Source organism: Plectropomus leopardus, chromosome 2 (genome assembly GCF_008729295.1).
Source record: "Plectropomus leopardus isolate mb chromosome 2, YSFRI_Pleo_2.0, whole genome shotgun sequence".
Classification (NCBI taxonomy): domain Eukaryota; kingdom Metazoa; phylum Chordata; class Actinopteri; order Perciformes; family Serranidae; genus Plectropomus; species Plectropomus leopardus.
The window spans coordinates 18,354,673-18,368,100 of record NC_056464.1 but is presented as its reverse complement, the minus strand read 5'-3'; the positions used below and the strand labels follow the sequence as shown (position 1 = coordinate 18,368,100).

General features: G+C 37.3%; 1 protein-coding gene across 1 annotated transcript; it reads right to left on the bottom strand.

The window, feature by feature from the left end:
• Positions 1-3,623: 3,623 nt before the first annotated feature.
• On the bottom strand, positions 3,624-10,665 carry cxxc1b (CXXC finger protein 1b). Its single transcript, XM_042506738.1, has 14 exons — positions 10,250-10,665; positions 9,365-9,480; positions 9,165-9,265; positions 8,908-9,047; positions 8,151-8,306; positions 7,894-8,040; positions 7,659-7,766; positions 7,381-7,559; positions 6,320-6,527; positions 6,024-6,134; positions 5,866-5,915; positions 5,691-5,787; positions 4,288-4,440; positions 3,624-4,030 (listed from the first exon to the last, which is right to left on the bottom strand). The coding sequence occupies exons 1-8, from the start codon at positions 10,250-10,252 to the stop codon at positions 7,389-7,391; spliced, it is 942 nt and encodes a 313-aa protein (XP_042362672.1). The 5' UTR covers positions 10,253-10,665; the 3' UTR covers positions 3,624-4,030; positions 4,288-4,440; positions 5,691-5,787; positions 5,866-5,915; positions 6,024-6,134; positions 6,320-6,527; positions 7,381-7,388.
• Between the last annotated feature and the right edge of the window lie 2,763 nt (positions 10,666-13,428).

Genomic DNA, 13,428 nt, shown 5'->3' with positions numbered 1-13,428 from the left:
GAGGAGCACTTGAAGGCAACCGTGCTTAATGAGGAGCTGTTAGCTTTTTACTAAAAAATAGGCTGTATTATAATTAAAGTATGCGGTTTTAAAAAGTTGTGCAACAGTACAAAGGAACCTTTGCATAAAACTGTAAGTTACTGCTATTCAGCCGATAAACAAACAAGATTCAATGGGACAGCTCTTTATTTATCAGAGTGGCTGGGATGTGACTTTGTCTTCCCCAATGCCACAATATTTTTTCTTGAACCTCCCTGAGTGACCCTCCACCATAAATTAGTTGTAAGATTTTAAAATGTAGCCCACCCTTTGATGCTTGAAAGTAAAAAGCTGAAAACAAAATCCTGAAGTTGAAAAAAACTTTTAATTTTTAGAAACATTACAAATGAGACATGTAAAATACATTAAAAAAAATTTCAGCTCAGTTTTGTTGTTGTTGTTTTTCTTTTTTTTTTTTTTTTTTTACCATTGGAGATGTAATCATCCAACAATAATTTCTGTAGTATCTAATAAAAGATAGAAGAAAACAACATGTTCTCTAAATGTTTTGGCTTGGAAGGCATACTATCTTCAAAAAACAGCAGTAAAAGAAATACAAAATACAACCATTTAAATTTGCATGCCCCTCCTCCGAGCCAAAAAAACACAACTCCCTCCCCAGTGATTAGAAGAAAAAAATGACTCCCCCTTTCTGCACAAACAATTCCCCTCTCATAAATAACAAACAGTCCCTATGATTTTTGATTTTTGTTTTGTTTTAACAGTGTCAGCGTTTTGAGGTGGAAGGGGCAAAGTTAGATTCAAGTGCAATATTACCAATATAGACATCAGCAGCGTTTGTTTCCATACCCTGTCACTGTGATGAACAGGTAACATCAGTCATGTGGCGTCAGGAACAATCCCTGTACAACGGTGTAATACAATAGAACAGAATTTCTTCATTGTTGTCACAAATTTTAAAGCAAACTTTGCCATACAGCTACTAAAAAAAAACATTACATTAACATTACACACATGTAAACACACTTACACCCACCAACACCTGCCTTACAAATAGTAATATAACAAAAAGATGAAAAAAGACAGAGGAACCGGGAGATTTGTGTTGCGACCAAAGTTTGTGCTCCGTAAAATAGGGGTTGTGTTAAGATTGTCTAACCAACAGCATAATATGTAGATATCTGTAACTTTTGCTGTTGCCAAAAATTACTTTTTTTTTGTAATGGTGAGACAGCAGTGCTCCACACGTTCAATACTGATACACTGTTGAAAATAGCTAACTTAGAAAAAATAATTAATATGAATATAGGCTCAGTAGATGAGTATAACTCAATATGGTCACATAAAGCAAGCAGTTTGTCTGACGCTCATATATCTCCTTCCTACAGTAAGATAGTAAGTTCTTATTTATTTATTTGTTTGTCTTCCTAATTTAAAGACTCAACTGACTATTTAGTTATTAATTGTGTAGCTGTTGCTGTTGCTATTTTTGCTTTTGTTACTGTTGTTGTTTGTTCTGTTTTTTGTTACTTGTTGACTTTTTGAAATTGCTTGATGGGTTGGTTTGGGATAAATGCCAAATAATAATGAAATTAAAAGTTACATAAAAAAGACAGAAGCTACTTTTTGTATATTGTGCCAATTGGTATTGCCCCTTATAAAGATATCATTGTGCTTTTTACACAGATATTGCACATTTCCTGATTTGTATGGAAAACAGCGGTCCAGTTGTTAGTCCTGTGGAGTGTTGAGATGATGTTCGGATGGTGATAGCTGGGGCTGTTTTTTGTGGAGTTCAGTTCAATTATGGCTCTGGGGTAGGAGTTGTTTTTGAGCTTGGAAGTGTTGGTCTTTAACACCCTGTAGCGCCTTCCAGATGGCAGCAGAGAGAGGAGGAGATGGTGATGGGAAAAGCTGCAGCCTTCACAATGCTGCTGGCTCTGCAGAGGCAGCGAGATCTGAAGATGTCTCCCGGTGAGGACAGGGGAATTACAATTATTCTCTGGACTTTGTTTACGACTCTCCAGAGAGCTCTTCTGTCTGCTGCTGAATAGCTGGCATACCATACTGTAATATACCACGTCACCAGTCTTTATAGAGCAGTGATTGAAAGGAACAAGCAGTTTCACAGATAGGTTGGTTTTCCTGTGTGTCCTTAGAAAGAAGAGGTAATGTTGAGCCTTTTTTTTTTTACCAGAGCAGTGGAGTCTTTTACTTACTTTCACTTTTGCTTGCAAGTGTTTTTACACTACAATAACTAACTAATAATCCTGCATAGCATTCCTTTAAATATTCTACTGTGTCCATCTTTGTGGTCCTTTTTGTAGCCGTTTGTCTATTTCTATGAACAAACACTGAGAGCAACAGAGACCAGAGTCATATTCCTCTTAGGTGTACACCTGGCAAATAAAGCTGATTCTGAAAGCCAGTATAATCATGCTCAAGAAGAACACAGGGAGGGGAAATGTCACATGATCCTCCGTCTCTAAATCATACCAATCAGAGAGCTCCGCGTTTGATTATTCTTGACCAATCAGGAACATCCCATCCCATCAGGAGGAGCGTAGTATGAGAGGTTTGAAATATGATGGCGGGAGAAATGTTGTTTTTCATTCTGAGTTCTGTCTGATATCAGGTGAGATCTGTGCTGTACTGTCTGCACTGTTCAAGATAAAGCACTTTATACTGCAGTTGTAAAGTTTCTTTGTTCTGTATCTCAGGGTCCAGTTCCTATGCATCTTCTAGTGGTTCTTTAGTTAAATTTATAGGAGGCTAAACACAGAATTAGAAAAATGACAGGGGCATATTGACCCTGAAATATTGTGTTATTTTACTGCCTTTGAAACATTTTTTTCTCAGCCTGTCCTCCTTTACATCCAGTCATATACTCTGGAAACTATTTTTTCCCCCCTCTGAAGATAGCAGTGATTGTTCTGGTGTGCTGTACTCTTCTTCATGGTAATTAAGGATGAACCGGTACAAATGGGCTTCATTTTAAAGCACATTTTAAGGACATATACATTCTTGATTTACCAAAAAAAAATAGTCCCAATTAAGCTCACAGTTCCTTGTACTAGGTGGGTGTGGTGACATGTTTTGACAAATACACACCTGTCGCAATTAGAGGCCCGGTCTGGTTATCATGCAGTTTATTTTCACAGAAGTTCTTTGAATGTATAAAACCAGATTGTTGGCTACCTGCTGGAGACAACTTTAGTTGGCTGCTTAGATCGCACATAAAAATAGAAATGTTAAACTTTTGTCAATATAAACACGCTACATACATGGTTAGCTTGGTAAGATTCTCTATAATTCAATCATTCATTTCATTTTGTTGAAACCAAAGAAGACTGTAATACCAGCATTGTAAACAAGAGATGCAAAAAGTTTTAAATAAACTTTTTGATTGTTATTTCCATCTTTGCTGAGCAAAAGCAGAAAAGTAGTACATATAGACGCCTCTCTCACCTGAGTTCAGTGGTTTAAGCAAACAATAGCTTTGGCATATATTTAAGTTTTGCAATTGCTGCACTTCAAGCCAAATTGTCACAATAATCAAAAGGACCCTGTGAAAATTGTGTAGAAAGGCCAATAAAAAAGATGGAACAAATACGTAACCGGAGCAAAGTTTAGGGTGTTTATTCAGGGCGATCATACCAAAAGCAACTGCTTTCAATCAGCAGAAGTTCGTCTGTCACTGTCAGGAAAAATATAGATCCATTTACCTCTTACAGTTAACTATCATACAAAGGTTTTAAAATAATTATCTAGTTACAAAATACGTTTTTATCCAAATGGTGGTTATCCTTTAAATCTTTAACACACAGATGTCATGTTACACACAGTGAGTCACAGATCCGAAAACTGGTGCGGACTAGGTCGACTACCTATCCTTGTTGCTACGGAGATCGGTCGTCATGGGGTCATGCTGAATTGTCTGGTGCAACATCAGAGCGAGCAGCCCGGCTCTGTTGGTCATAGCAGTCCTGACGTTACGCTCTTGTTCAAAGAGCTCATCCAACTTGTACCACTGAGGGTGAAAATAACAAAAAAGGTTACAGCTGAAGATAAGGTCTAATCAACGATTTAGCTTATTTATCAACAAAGTCGGATAATTATCAATCTCCTCATTGAAGGTCGAGGACCAGGAGGCATTCGCTTTAAACAGGTCTAATTTCAAAGTTACCAACATAACTCTTCTTTGATGTTTCCAATTAAAGATATGGGGAATTTTCAAAAAATAAAACCAGTTCTGTCTGTTAAACCCAAAGCAACAGTTTGACTTACCACCCGGACTCGCTCCAAGTCCACCTCTGCTCTCCGAAGCTTTTCCCAGTTGTAATGTTTGTTGCATTTCCTTTTGGAAACCCTGCAGTACTCTCCAGTCAGCTCAAACACGTTCTTCACCAGAGGACATCCACACACCTCGTCCACTGGGATCTAGTCAAGAAGGAAAATAGAAAAACAAATAGAAAATATCATCAAAATGTTACTTAATGTTTAGCAGAATATTACTGTCAGTAATATAAGTTTCAGACAGAGGTTTCATTAGTTGTTCAACATTCCCTTGCTCACTTCCACTCGAGGAAATTTCCACCGCCATAATATTTGTCATTCCAAATTGGTGAGACCGACCATCAGAGGGCCGAGGGAGCGAGTAAACAACGATGGTCACTCCAGAAATGCATCGTACTTATGAATTTGATGCAGGAAATCCTTCATGGTTAGGTGTAAGTAATGTGCGTAAAACTCTGGTTGAACCACAGAAGAAAGAGATGTTTAAATGGGAAAATAAATAAATGAGAAATGCCTAAAAATAAAATAAATTCACAATCTGACATGATTGCCATTTTCAGTTTTTTTTAAAAATATATCTTATAGGTCGATGTAGATATGCTTACATGTGTACAGGTTCACCAAATAGAGTTTCTTGAGAAAAGCATATTGATTACTTGATATATAGTGAAAAGTGTCATATAATTAATTACAGTTAATATTTATTTAAATTGTTGCACTGTTCAGATTGTGTGATTTCTTTATTCCCGACATTATCTGTAACCACATGGAAAATGACTATTATAAACCCACAGTAATAATAGTTATGATAACCGGGATACAAATCACAATCAGAAAACTCTAAAACAGAAACTGATGCAGCTAATTAGTACAAATGTATTGCAATTACTCGAAGAAGACGTCTTCATTTCATTAAATGAGTTTTCAGGTCTTTCTGATGATTTGTGAAAAGCAGTATAGCACTGAGACCGCATCTGAGTGATGATAGTTTGGGCTGAAAGTGTGTGCTCCATTTAAATCCGCTGCTCCTCCCATGTCCACTTTCCATCTGCTCTCCAAATGGTCTCCATGCAGGGTTGGAAATAAGCACCAGTCACCAGCCGAACGCTAGTAAAATATGCAAGTGGCTGCTAGATATGCTTCACTCAACAGCCGAAAACACAATGGTAATCTATTGAGTGAGTGGTGGATTTTGGAATCTATTAGCCATGGTGGCAGGTGGACTAAAAAGTTAATTTCCAACCTTGCCTCTGTGTAACATTTGTTGTTAAAGAAAACAAAAGGGCTGAAAGGAAGTGAATGAGGGGAAGTGGAACAACGGATGAAATGTGGTGAAAGTGAGTATTTTTTAGTGAATCATGATTCATGCGGGTGTCTGAGGGGTTTCCACTGACCTTTGGATCTCTGGAATGTTCTGGACACAAAACCTGAAGCCTCTTACAATATGTTTTGCTTTGGGGATTGTACACATCACAAAAGAGTCTGGTTGCTCTGTGGAAAACAACAACTGTTAGCAAAGCAACTGAATGAGAAATTGTCTAAATCTTTGAGTGGGATTGTTTTTCTTACCCCTCGATCCTTGTAGGGTACATGGAACCAAAGGAGGTCTGACTCTCATACTGGCAAGATAATGGTCAGAGAAAGAAACGTTACACGTAGCCCAAATGCTTTATTTGCATTTATATTTGATGCTTAGAGGCAGAAACAGGAATTTAAAATGTACTCACCTTTGCGTAACATCTCTCCATATGTCTCAGCGCCACTTTTGGATTGATGGGATGACTACAAGACACGCAGAAAATCTGCAGGTCTGTGTCCTCGCTGTCACCTTCATTCACCTGCACACAGAACCAGAGCATTCATCGGAAAATGTCACCACTGTTCTTTATTAACGGCATGAAACAAGCAAATAATGTCTGAGATTATATTTTTAAAGCTGGCCTTGACTTTGACAAGATCCTCGGGGAACTGTCAGGAAAAGGCAGCTGCGACAGAACAAGCACGCAGGCTGCTGCCAGCTCACCTCCTCGTCCTGCTGAACTGCCTGCTGCTTGGCCTTGGCGATGATGCCTTCCAGTTCGTGGAAGCGTCGTTCCATCTCTGTGAGACGCAGCCGGGCGTTCTGCTGTTCTCGCCGAATGCGCTCCAGCTGCTTCTTACCGTGCTCCTCAGCGATGCAGGGACTCTGCTGCCACTGCTGGATACGCTGAGGGAGGATCTCATAGATCCTACTGTGGAACAAAATGCACACAGATTAATGCATATACATGTTTGCTGTAACTGTTTTTAAGAAAAAGGTTTAAATTTGCTTATATGTCAAATATTTTAGTATATTTTGTGGTATTCAAACTAAGTTTAATATGAATTTGTTTTATTTTATCTTTGGGTTGCATTTGCTTAAATTAATGAAAATTTTATATATTTCGTATATTATAGAGACTTATAGAGGCATGTTGTGACGGTCCCACCTGTAGCTGTCAAAGGGAGGTAACGTAGGCACACGCTTTTGACTCTGTTGAATAAATTAATTTACTTTTTGGAGTGATGGAAGGTTTTTTTGTTTTTGTCAGAGCAGACAACATATTTAGTGCCACTGGCAACAATGAACAATGAAAAGCCAACAATGCTAAAAAGTCAACATGATCAGGATATTGTTGTGGTCGTAATTTAGTCAATCATAATGAAAAGCCTCAGAAACACTTTTAATGGGACACTACACTGAGGATAATGATAAGAAGGAGGCAGAAAGCAGAAGAATACATTGTGACATTTAGTGACAAATTGTGAGTTTAAATTTTTGTTCAGGTTTAGAATTTCCCAGCAAAAGCTAATGCATGACCATAAATCTGATCATCAACTGGATATACAGTACAAATCAACGCTGTTTGTCTGTGCCCTTAATACTAAACAGAGGTGTATTTAATTAAAAAAATGTTTTGGAAAAAAATAAATGAAATAAAATAAAACATCTGGGTATTTAAATCCACAGAGATGTTGGCTTCATCTGTTCTAAGCAGGTCTCCAGAATAAGTATCTATCCTAAAAAAAAAAATACACTAATGCACTAAAGGTAAAAGTTCTTACTTTGCAGCTCACTTCATGCCACAGTCCTCAGAGCAGTATTTTGAGTTGGCTCTTGCAGCCTCCACACAGCTTGGCCCCAAACACTGTCGCTGTCCGGTGTTATCTCGGAGGTCGCCTTTCTCGCTGTATCTGGTTCTGTCTTTGTGCTTCTGCTTCTGTTTGTGGCGTCTTGACTCCTTCTGGAATGTAGAAAAAGAAAGGGAAGAAGACCAGATGTCGTATTTACATAAACACCTGGCAAATAACGATGATATATTCTATAAGGAAACAAGTCTTACTTTCTTGTCAAACTTCTTTTCTCGTCTCTTGACATGCTTCACCTTCACAGCCTTCTTACGCATGACAGGACTGAAAGGCGGCTCATCGTCTTCATCACTGTTCCAAGCCTTGATGAGAGGACAGCAAAAAAAAGACTAAACATACAGTTCCTAACTACTTGTTTTAGCTGCTGATTAAGTGTATCTAACATGAGCTGATTTATACACAACAATATGGTTTCAAATTTTCTGCTACCATGTCGTTGTTCAGCCCGGCTGCCTTGTACTGCTGGTACAGGTCCGCCTCACTGTCGTAGTCCTCGGAGTATCGTCTCCGTCTGTGGTAGGAATTGTCCCTCCTTTCTTGCAAAGACATTTCCTCATCCTTCACTCGCAGCATTTTCTGAGCAAAACAACAAGCAACAGGTTTCACATTTCAAAGTTGCCAGTTGTTCTTCTACACTTCTGTGGGATAATCTCATTTGAAAACAAAATAGAGATAAAGGGACTTACCCTGGCTCGAACCTCACATTGCCTGAACCTGCACTTCTGTCTGATTTTGTTGGGGCCTCCAAACTTCTTCATGTCCTTGCAGAAGTCACACTGAGCACAGTCCTCCGTCCTTCTGCAGGGCTCACATTCCCCACACATTCGGACCGAACGCTTCACCTGAGGAATATCAAAAAATGAGCCATAAGAGCCACTGCATCTTAAGAAAGGTCAATTGTTTTACACCCTACATACAGTATTCATCTAATACTAAGGTGATATTTTCTGTCATGTTCAGTTTAAAATTAGGTTACAAGTTTAAAACTTGTGTACAAAACTATAAAATTGAGGAGGATGAAAGACAGTAAAATCATCTGATCAATGTGGCAATCATGAGTGACATTTTAAAATAATTCCACAAAAAATAAGTCTGCCCTTTAGCTTCATGTGACTCACTGTGAGAAGCTTCTGCATTACTACACCATGCAACACATGCTTATACTTTCAAATTACTGTAAATCAGGAATATTTGTAGTAACCTTGATAAGTGTTTTTATTTATATGCAATAGACATATCCTTTTTCTTCTTGTGAAAAATATTTTTCAAAAATCAGATAGAATCATATGTTATTACATAAGCAAATAAATACATGCTAATAGTAATGTTATTGTTGTTCATGTCAGTATGAAATGGCTGATGTTAGACTTTAAAGATGGAAGAAAAAATGGTCTAATTTGTGTATTTTTTGCAGTCTAAACACTAAGAATAGATGAAACTTACTTTAGATCCACGCCGCCTTTCACTCTTATAGTCAGGAGTACTGGGGGTGCTGTACTGTTTATCGGATCCTCTGTCAACCTCAGCTTCCTTCTCTCGGTTTTTCTTTGATCTATACTTTATTTCCAATGAGGAGTTTTTATCTGGTGACAGGGAGAATAACAAGACAATTTTATGTTTGTTTTTCAATTATAAGTGACATATTTAATTTTAAGAATGACACTAAAAACAGCCATGAAACAATTTTTTTTTTTCATCACCTCTGCATCTCATGCAATACCATTCCCGGATTGCCTTCGCCATCTTCTCTGTGATGTTAATGCAGTGGCCATGAAACCACTCATTACAGTTATCACAACCACTGTGAGTGGGAGACACAAATGAAGATGGTAATGTATAAGCGTGGTTGCATCTTTACACAGTGATGATTAAAAAAACAGCATTTGTGTTGTGAACTTACATCATGAAGCAGTTGATGTCTGGTTTCCGGCAAATACAGTACAGAGGTGCGTTCTCGCCCTCCATACTGCTGGTCTCAGGCCCTGGTGCAGGGTCAATGTCAGACATTTCGCTGTCCTAAAAATTACAATATGCACAACAAACCACATTACAAAGGGTAAAATTGTACTTAACACCACTGATAACTAATCATTATACTGCAGGACATTGTTCTTAAGGTGAGCAGAGGGCTTTATAAGCATATAATAAAACATTATTTTGTTTTTAAAGCAGCTACTGTGCTTAGAAGCAAATACAAGTTTATGCTCTCGACTCTCCCACTCTTACATTATTGTTTGTGCAACACGATCATGTTTAACACACTGTAAGGAGCAAGGTGTGGTAAAGAAGCCGATTTTATAGCTAACGTTACGTCGTAAACTATAGTTTAGTGAATCATATTTAGATTTCAATAGCTATAAAGATAACTTGACGTGTTAAAATTTGTAAAATATTCAAAATTAAAGGAGTCAGCCAGCTAATGAGCACCGACAGTAAAAGGAAAACTCGAAAAAACATATAAACTGCTTTGTTTACACACAAACGTCACTGAGCTTCAGTTAGCGTACATAGTACAGTTAGCATCAGCTAGCTAACCTGACTTTTAACGACAGTTAACGTTTACCAGCTAGCTTATTTTGCTGTATCACACAACTTGTCGATACAAATGTCCATTTCACTAACGCTTGGGTGTTAATATTTATCATTATTAGGACTTATACTTACAGGGTATAACTAGGATCATAACATGCTCCTGTGGGATGAAAACTTACCGCCGTGTGAACGTTATTCGTTGCCAAATAGTTAACTTTGCCAAACCGTAACGCTGTTTTTAGCTCATACTTACCATTGTGTGAGATCTGCAAGTTCCACTATTTTGTCGTTTTGAAGATATAAGTTATATCATATAATATTAAGGCAACAAATACAACACCGAAACGGTGAAGCTGTTAGCTCTACGGCTAGCTTTCGGCTGAGGTTCACAACATCGGCCACTTCTTCTTTTTCTTCTTCTGCTGCGTTTAACGGCGGTTGGCGTCCATAAAGTCGCATTACCGCCACCTACTGAATTCAACCCGGGATCTTTACTAACTAGGTACGAATAACAATACCAACAATCATAATAACAATATTCACAATACCCCCACCTATCCTGCTCCTTCTCTAACGTATCTGAACTACTTCTCGGCTGAGTGAGAGAGCCTGAAAGCGTCTCTCAATAGTTGCTGTTCATTCTCCTGAAACCAAACAACATCGGCAACAATCGGCTGACCTCGTTACAGCTCGTAAAAATTCTTCTTCGCTGGTGCCAAATTAAATACCTAACAGCGCCACCTGTTGGAATTGTTATGAATTGCGTTTCTTAAGTCTTTCAAAACTGTAACATCACTTTTCTCTTGCTGCTGTCAGATGCCTTTTAGAAGTATTTAAAACTCTGAACCCTGAGCAAATTGCCCTGATTTCTTTCAAAATATGGGGAAAAAAGGCTATGAGCAACTAGGTAGGAAGTGTTTTACAAAGTGCAAGAAATTAGCTGATTAAAAAATATATATAAAAAGGCTAGGAGAAATTGTCTCAGGAAATAAAAGAAAAAGAACAACTATATAATTCTGAATATTACATATTTAAGATTAAGTTACAAAATTATTTAAATTATACTAATTTTTAAACACTTTTTTGAAAACAGTTTCTTTGTTGTAGTTTTTTTTAACCTTCTTTTTTTCTTTTTTTCCCCTTCTTTTTTCTAAAACTTTTCCCGTAACTTTCTTGTACTTTTTTACTGATTTCTTGCAAATCTTTGGGTCATTTTCTCTTTTGTAGCACATTGCTTTCTCTGATGTTTTTGAAAGAAATCAGACAGATTTGCTCAGGTTTCACAGGGTTAAAGGAGGAAATTACTCCAGACACACTATGACAATCAGTGTTACAATTATAGTCATATTGTCTCCTGCAGATTTAAATGTAATATGTATGTATGTATGTGTATAATATATTATAGAAATATGGAGAATATGTGATAATATATTTATTTAAAATCATGTTAATACTTGCTTAAATTGCTGCCTATTAGTTGTACAGATGGACAATTACACTTATTAATCAATATTAACACAACAGTTCTTGCTCTTGTGGCTATTACACACATCATAGAAACAAAATGTCATTCTATTTCTATGGTGTACACACACACACACACACACACACACACACACACACTAGAGCGGAGAGACAGGCTGTGAAAGAGCCTGTGTGATGCAGTTAAACCTGGCTGAGGCTGAGCCGTCAGGTCTGTGATTAACAATCATGCTGGATCGCCTACTTCTAAAATATGCCATGAAAAGTGAGTACAATATGTTTCTTTCAAAATTCTTAACATGCAGAGCGCAACTATGAGACATAAACAAAGTTGGCTTTGTGGATTCCTGTACATAAGAGTGATTAATGACATAAAATGTATTTCCAATGCATTTAGAAGCAGAGTATGATTAATTAATTTACTGTGACTATCAACTCTATTCAGATCAGCTGAAGTAAGGTTTATTAAATGTTAATAATTTAGGATTTGTCCCATTCAGCTTGACATGATTCTACATTACACCCTGTGTACATGCTTTGTATTTTTTCTGTATACCTAAAGTTATTTGTTAAACTATAACAATGAGTTTAAAAAACCATATAAAATACTTCAGATAACTGAACTGACGGTGTATTCCTCTGCTGTATATGTAAATAAAATAAAATAAAATTTCACATAATGTAAATATTACTTGAAGACATGAATCATTAATGGCTTGCAAAATCAAGATCTCACATCCTCATATAGCTGTCAGGATATCCCTGTGCTGCCTTTCATCTACATTATAAATGTTTCCAAAATGGTGATTAATAATAGATTAACTTCACTGCCATTTCCAAGATGTCCACTCATCACTAACGGCTACGAAACCTCAGCTGCAGATCTGAATCTGGGTCTGTGGTACCTGCAGAGAATGAGGAGGATGAAATTGACATTTTCATATTAGTAAGTATGTTATTCCAGCTTAATTTATTAAAGATTTAAAATTAAAGCATTATAATTTTCTCTCATATTGACAAGTCCAGGCTCTAGTTCTCTTGTCCTCACTCACAGCCCTGGTTGGTTGTCTTTTATGTTCTTCAGAGACTGAAACGGGTAATATATATCACTGGAAGTTACAATGGATGCTAAACTGGATTCTACAGATATGAATGAGAAGACTGATGATAGAAGTGACGATGACTCATTAACTTCCGCTTCAAAGTTGCCCATAATACCTGACAGCTCTATTGCAGGCCCATCAGGTATGTTTACAGAGAACATGGTTTATATAATAAATCAAGTAATGAGTTGCAGTTGCGTAGAAAAGCTGAACTTTCCTTTCATGCAGGATCTTTGACTGAAGTCACAAGTTTTTCAGAGCAGATCTCCACCGAGGACACTGAATTATCTCCAGCTGACATCTCTGTGAATATAGTCCTGAAAAAAGTCAACGGTATCTATGAGCTACTACTACTTCACCCAACAAAATGATCATTTGTATGTCAGTGACTCACCACAATACTGTTATGTTGAAATCGGCCTCCTCTATGAACGAAGAGTCCAAAAGCAGAAAGTTCTTGCTGAGTTTAAGTCACAGGGGTCCACATTTAACAACAGCAAAACTACAACAAAACATCTGTTTACAATATCTCACAGAGCCCGTGCAGTATAATCAAAGTCTCATTTATCCAGTTGCAGTGAAAATGTATGACTGGGGAGTACTGAGCATACAACTGCATAGATAAGACTTGAAATATTAATATATATAATATAGTGAGAGTTTGTAGACACATATTTTTAAATAGTTTTGTTGTTGTTTAAGGTGGATCCCTACATGGGGAAAGCAGGTGCTGCAAGGTACAACAGGCTATTTGAACATTTGTTTTAATTTTTGAACAGCATATGATGGTGCCTGTCTGTAAACATATGAAAAAAAAAAAGTATAATATGGGAATTTTATTAATTCC

Bases quoted from the DNA above. Each gene is read 5' to 3' on its own strand.
- cxxc1b (XM_042506738.1), bottom strand. The intron at 8,307-8,907 runs GTAAGTTTCATC...GATATTCCTCAG, and splicing joins AAAGGCGGCGTGGATCTAAA to GTGAAGCGTTCGGTCCGAAT. The intron at 7,560-7,658 runs GTAAGACTTGTT...TCTACATTCCAG, and splicing joins AAAAGAAGTTTGACAAGAAA to AAGGAGTCAAGACGCCACAA.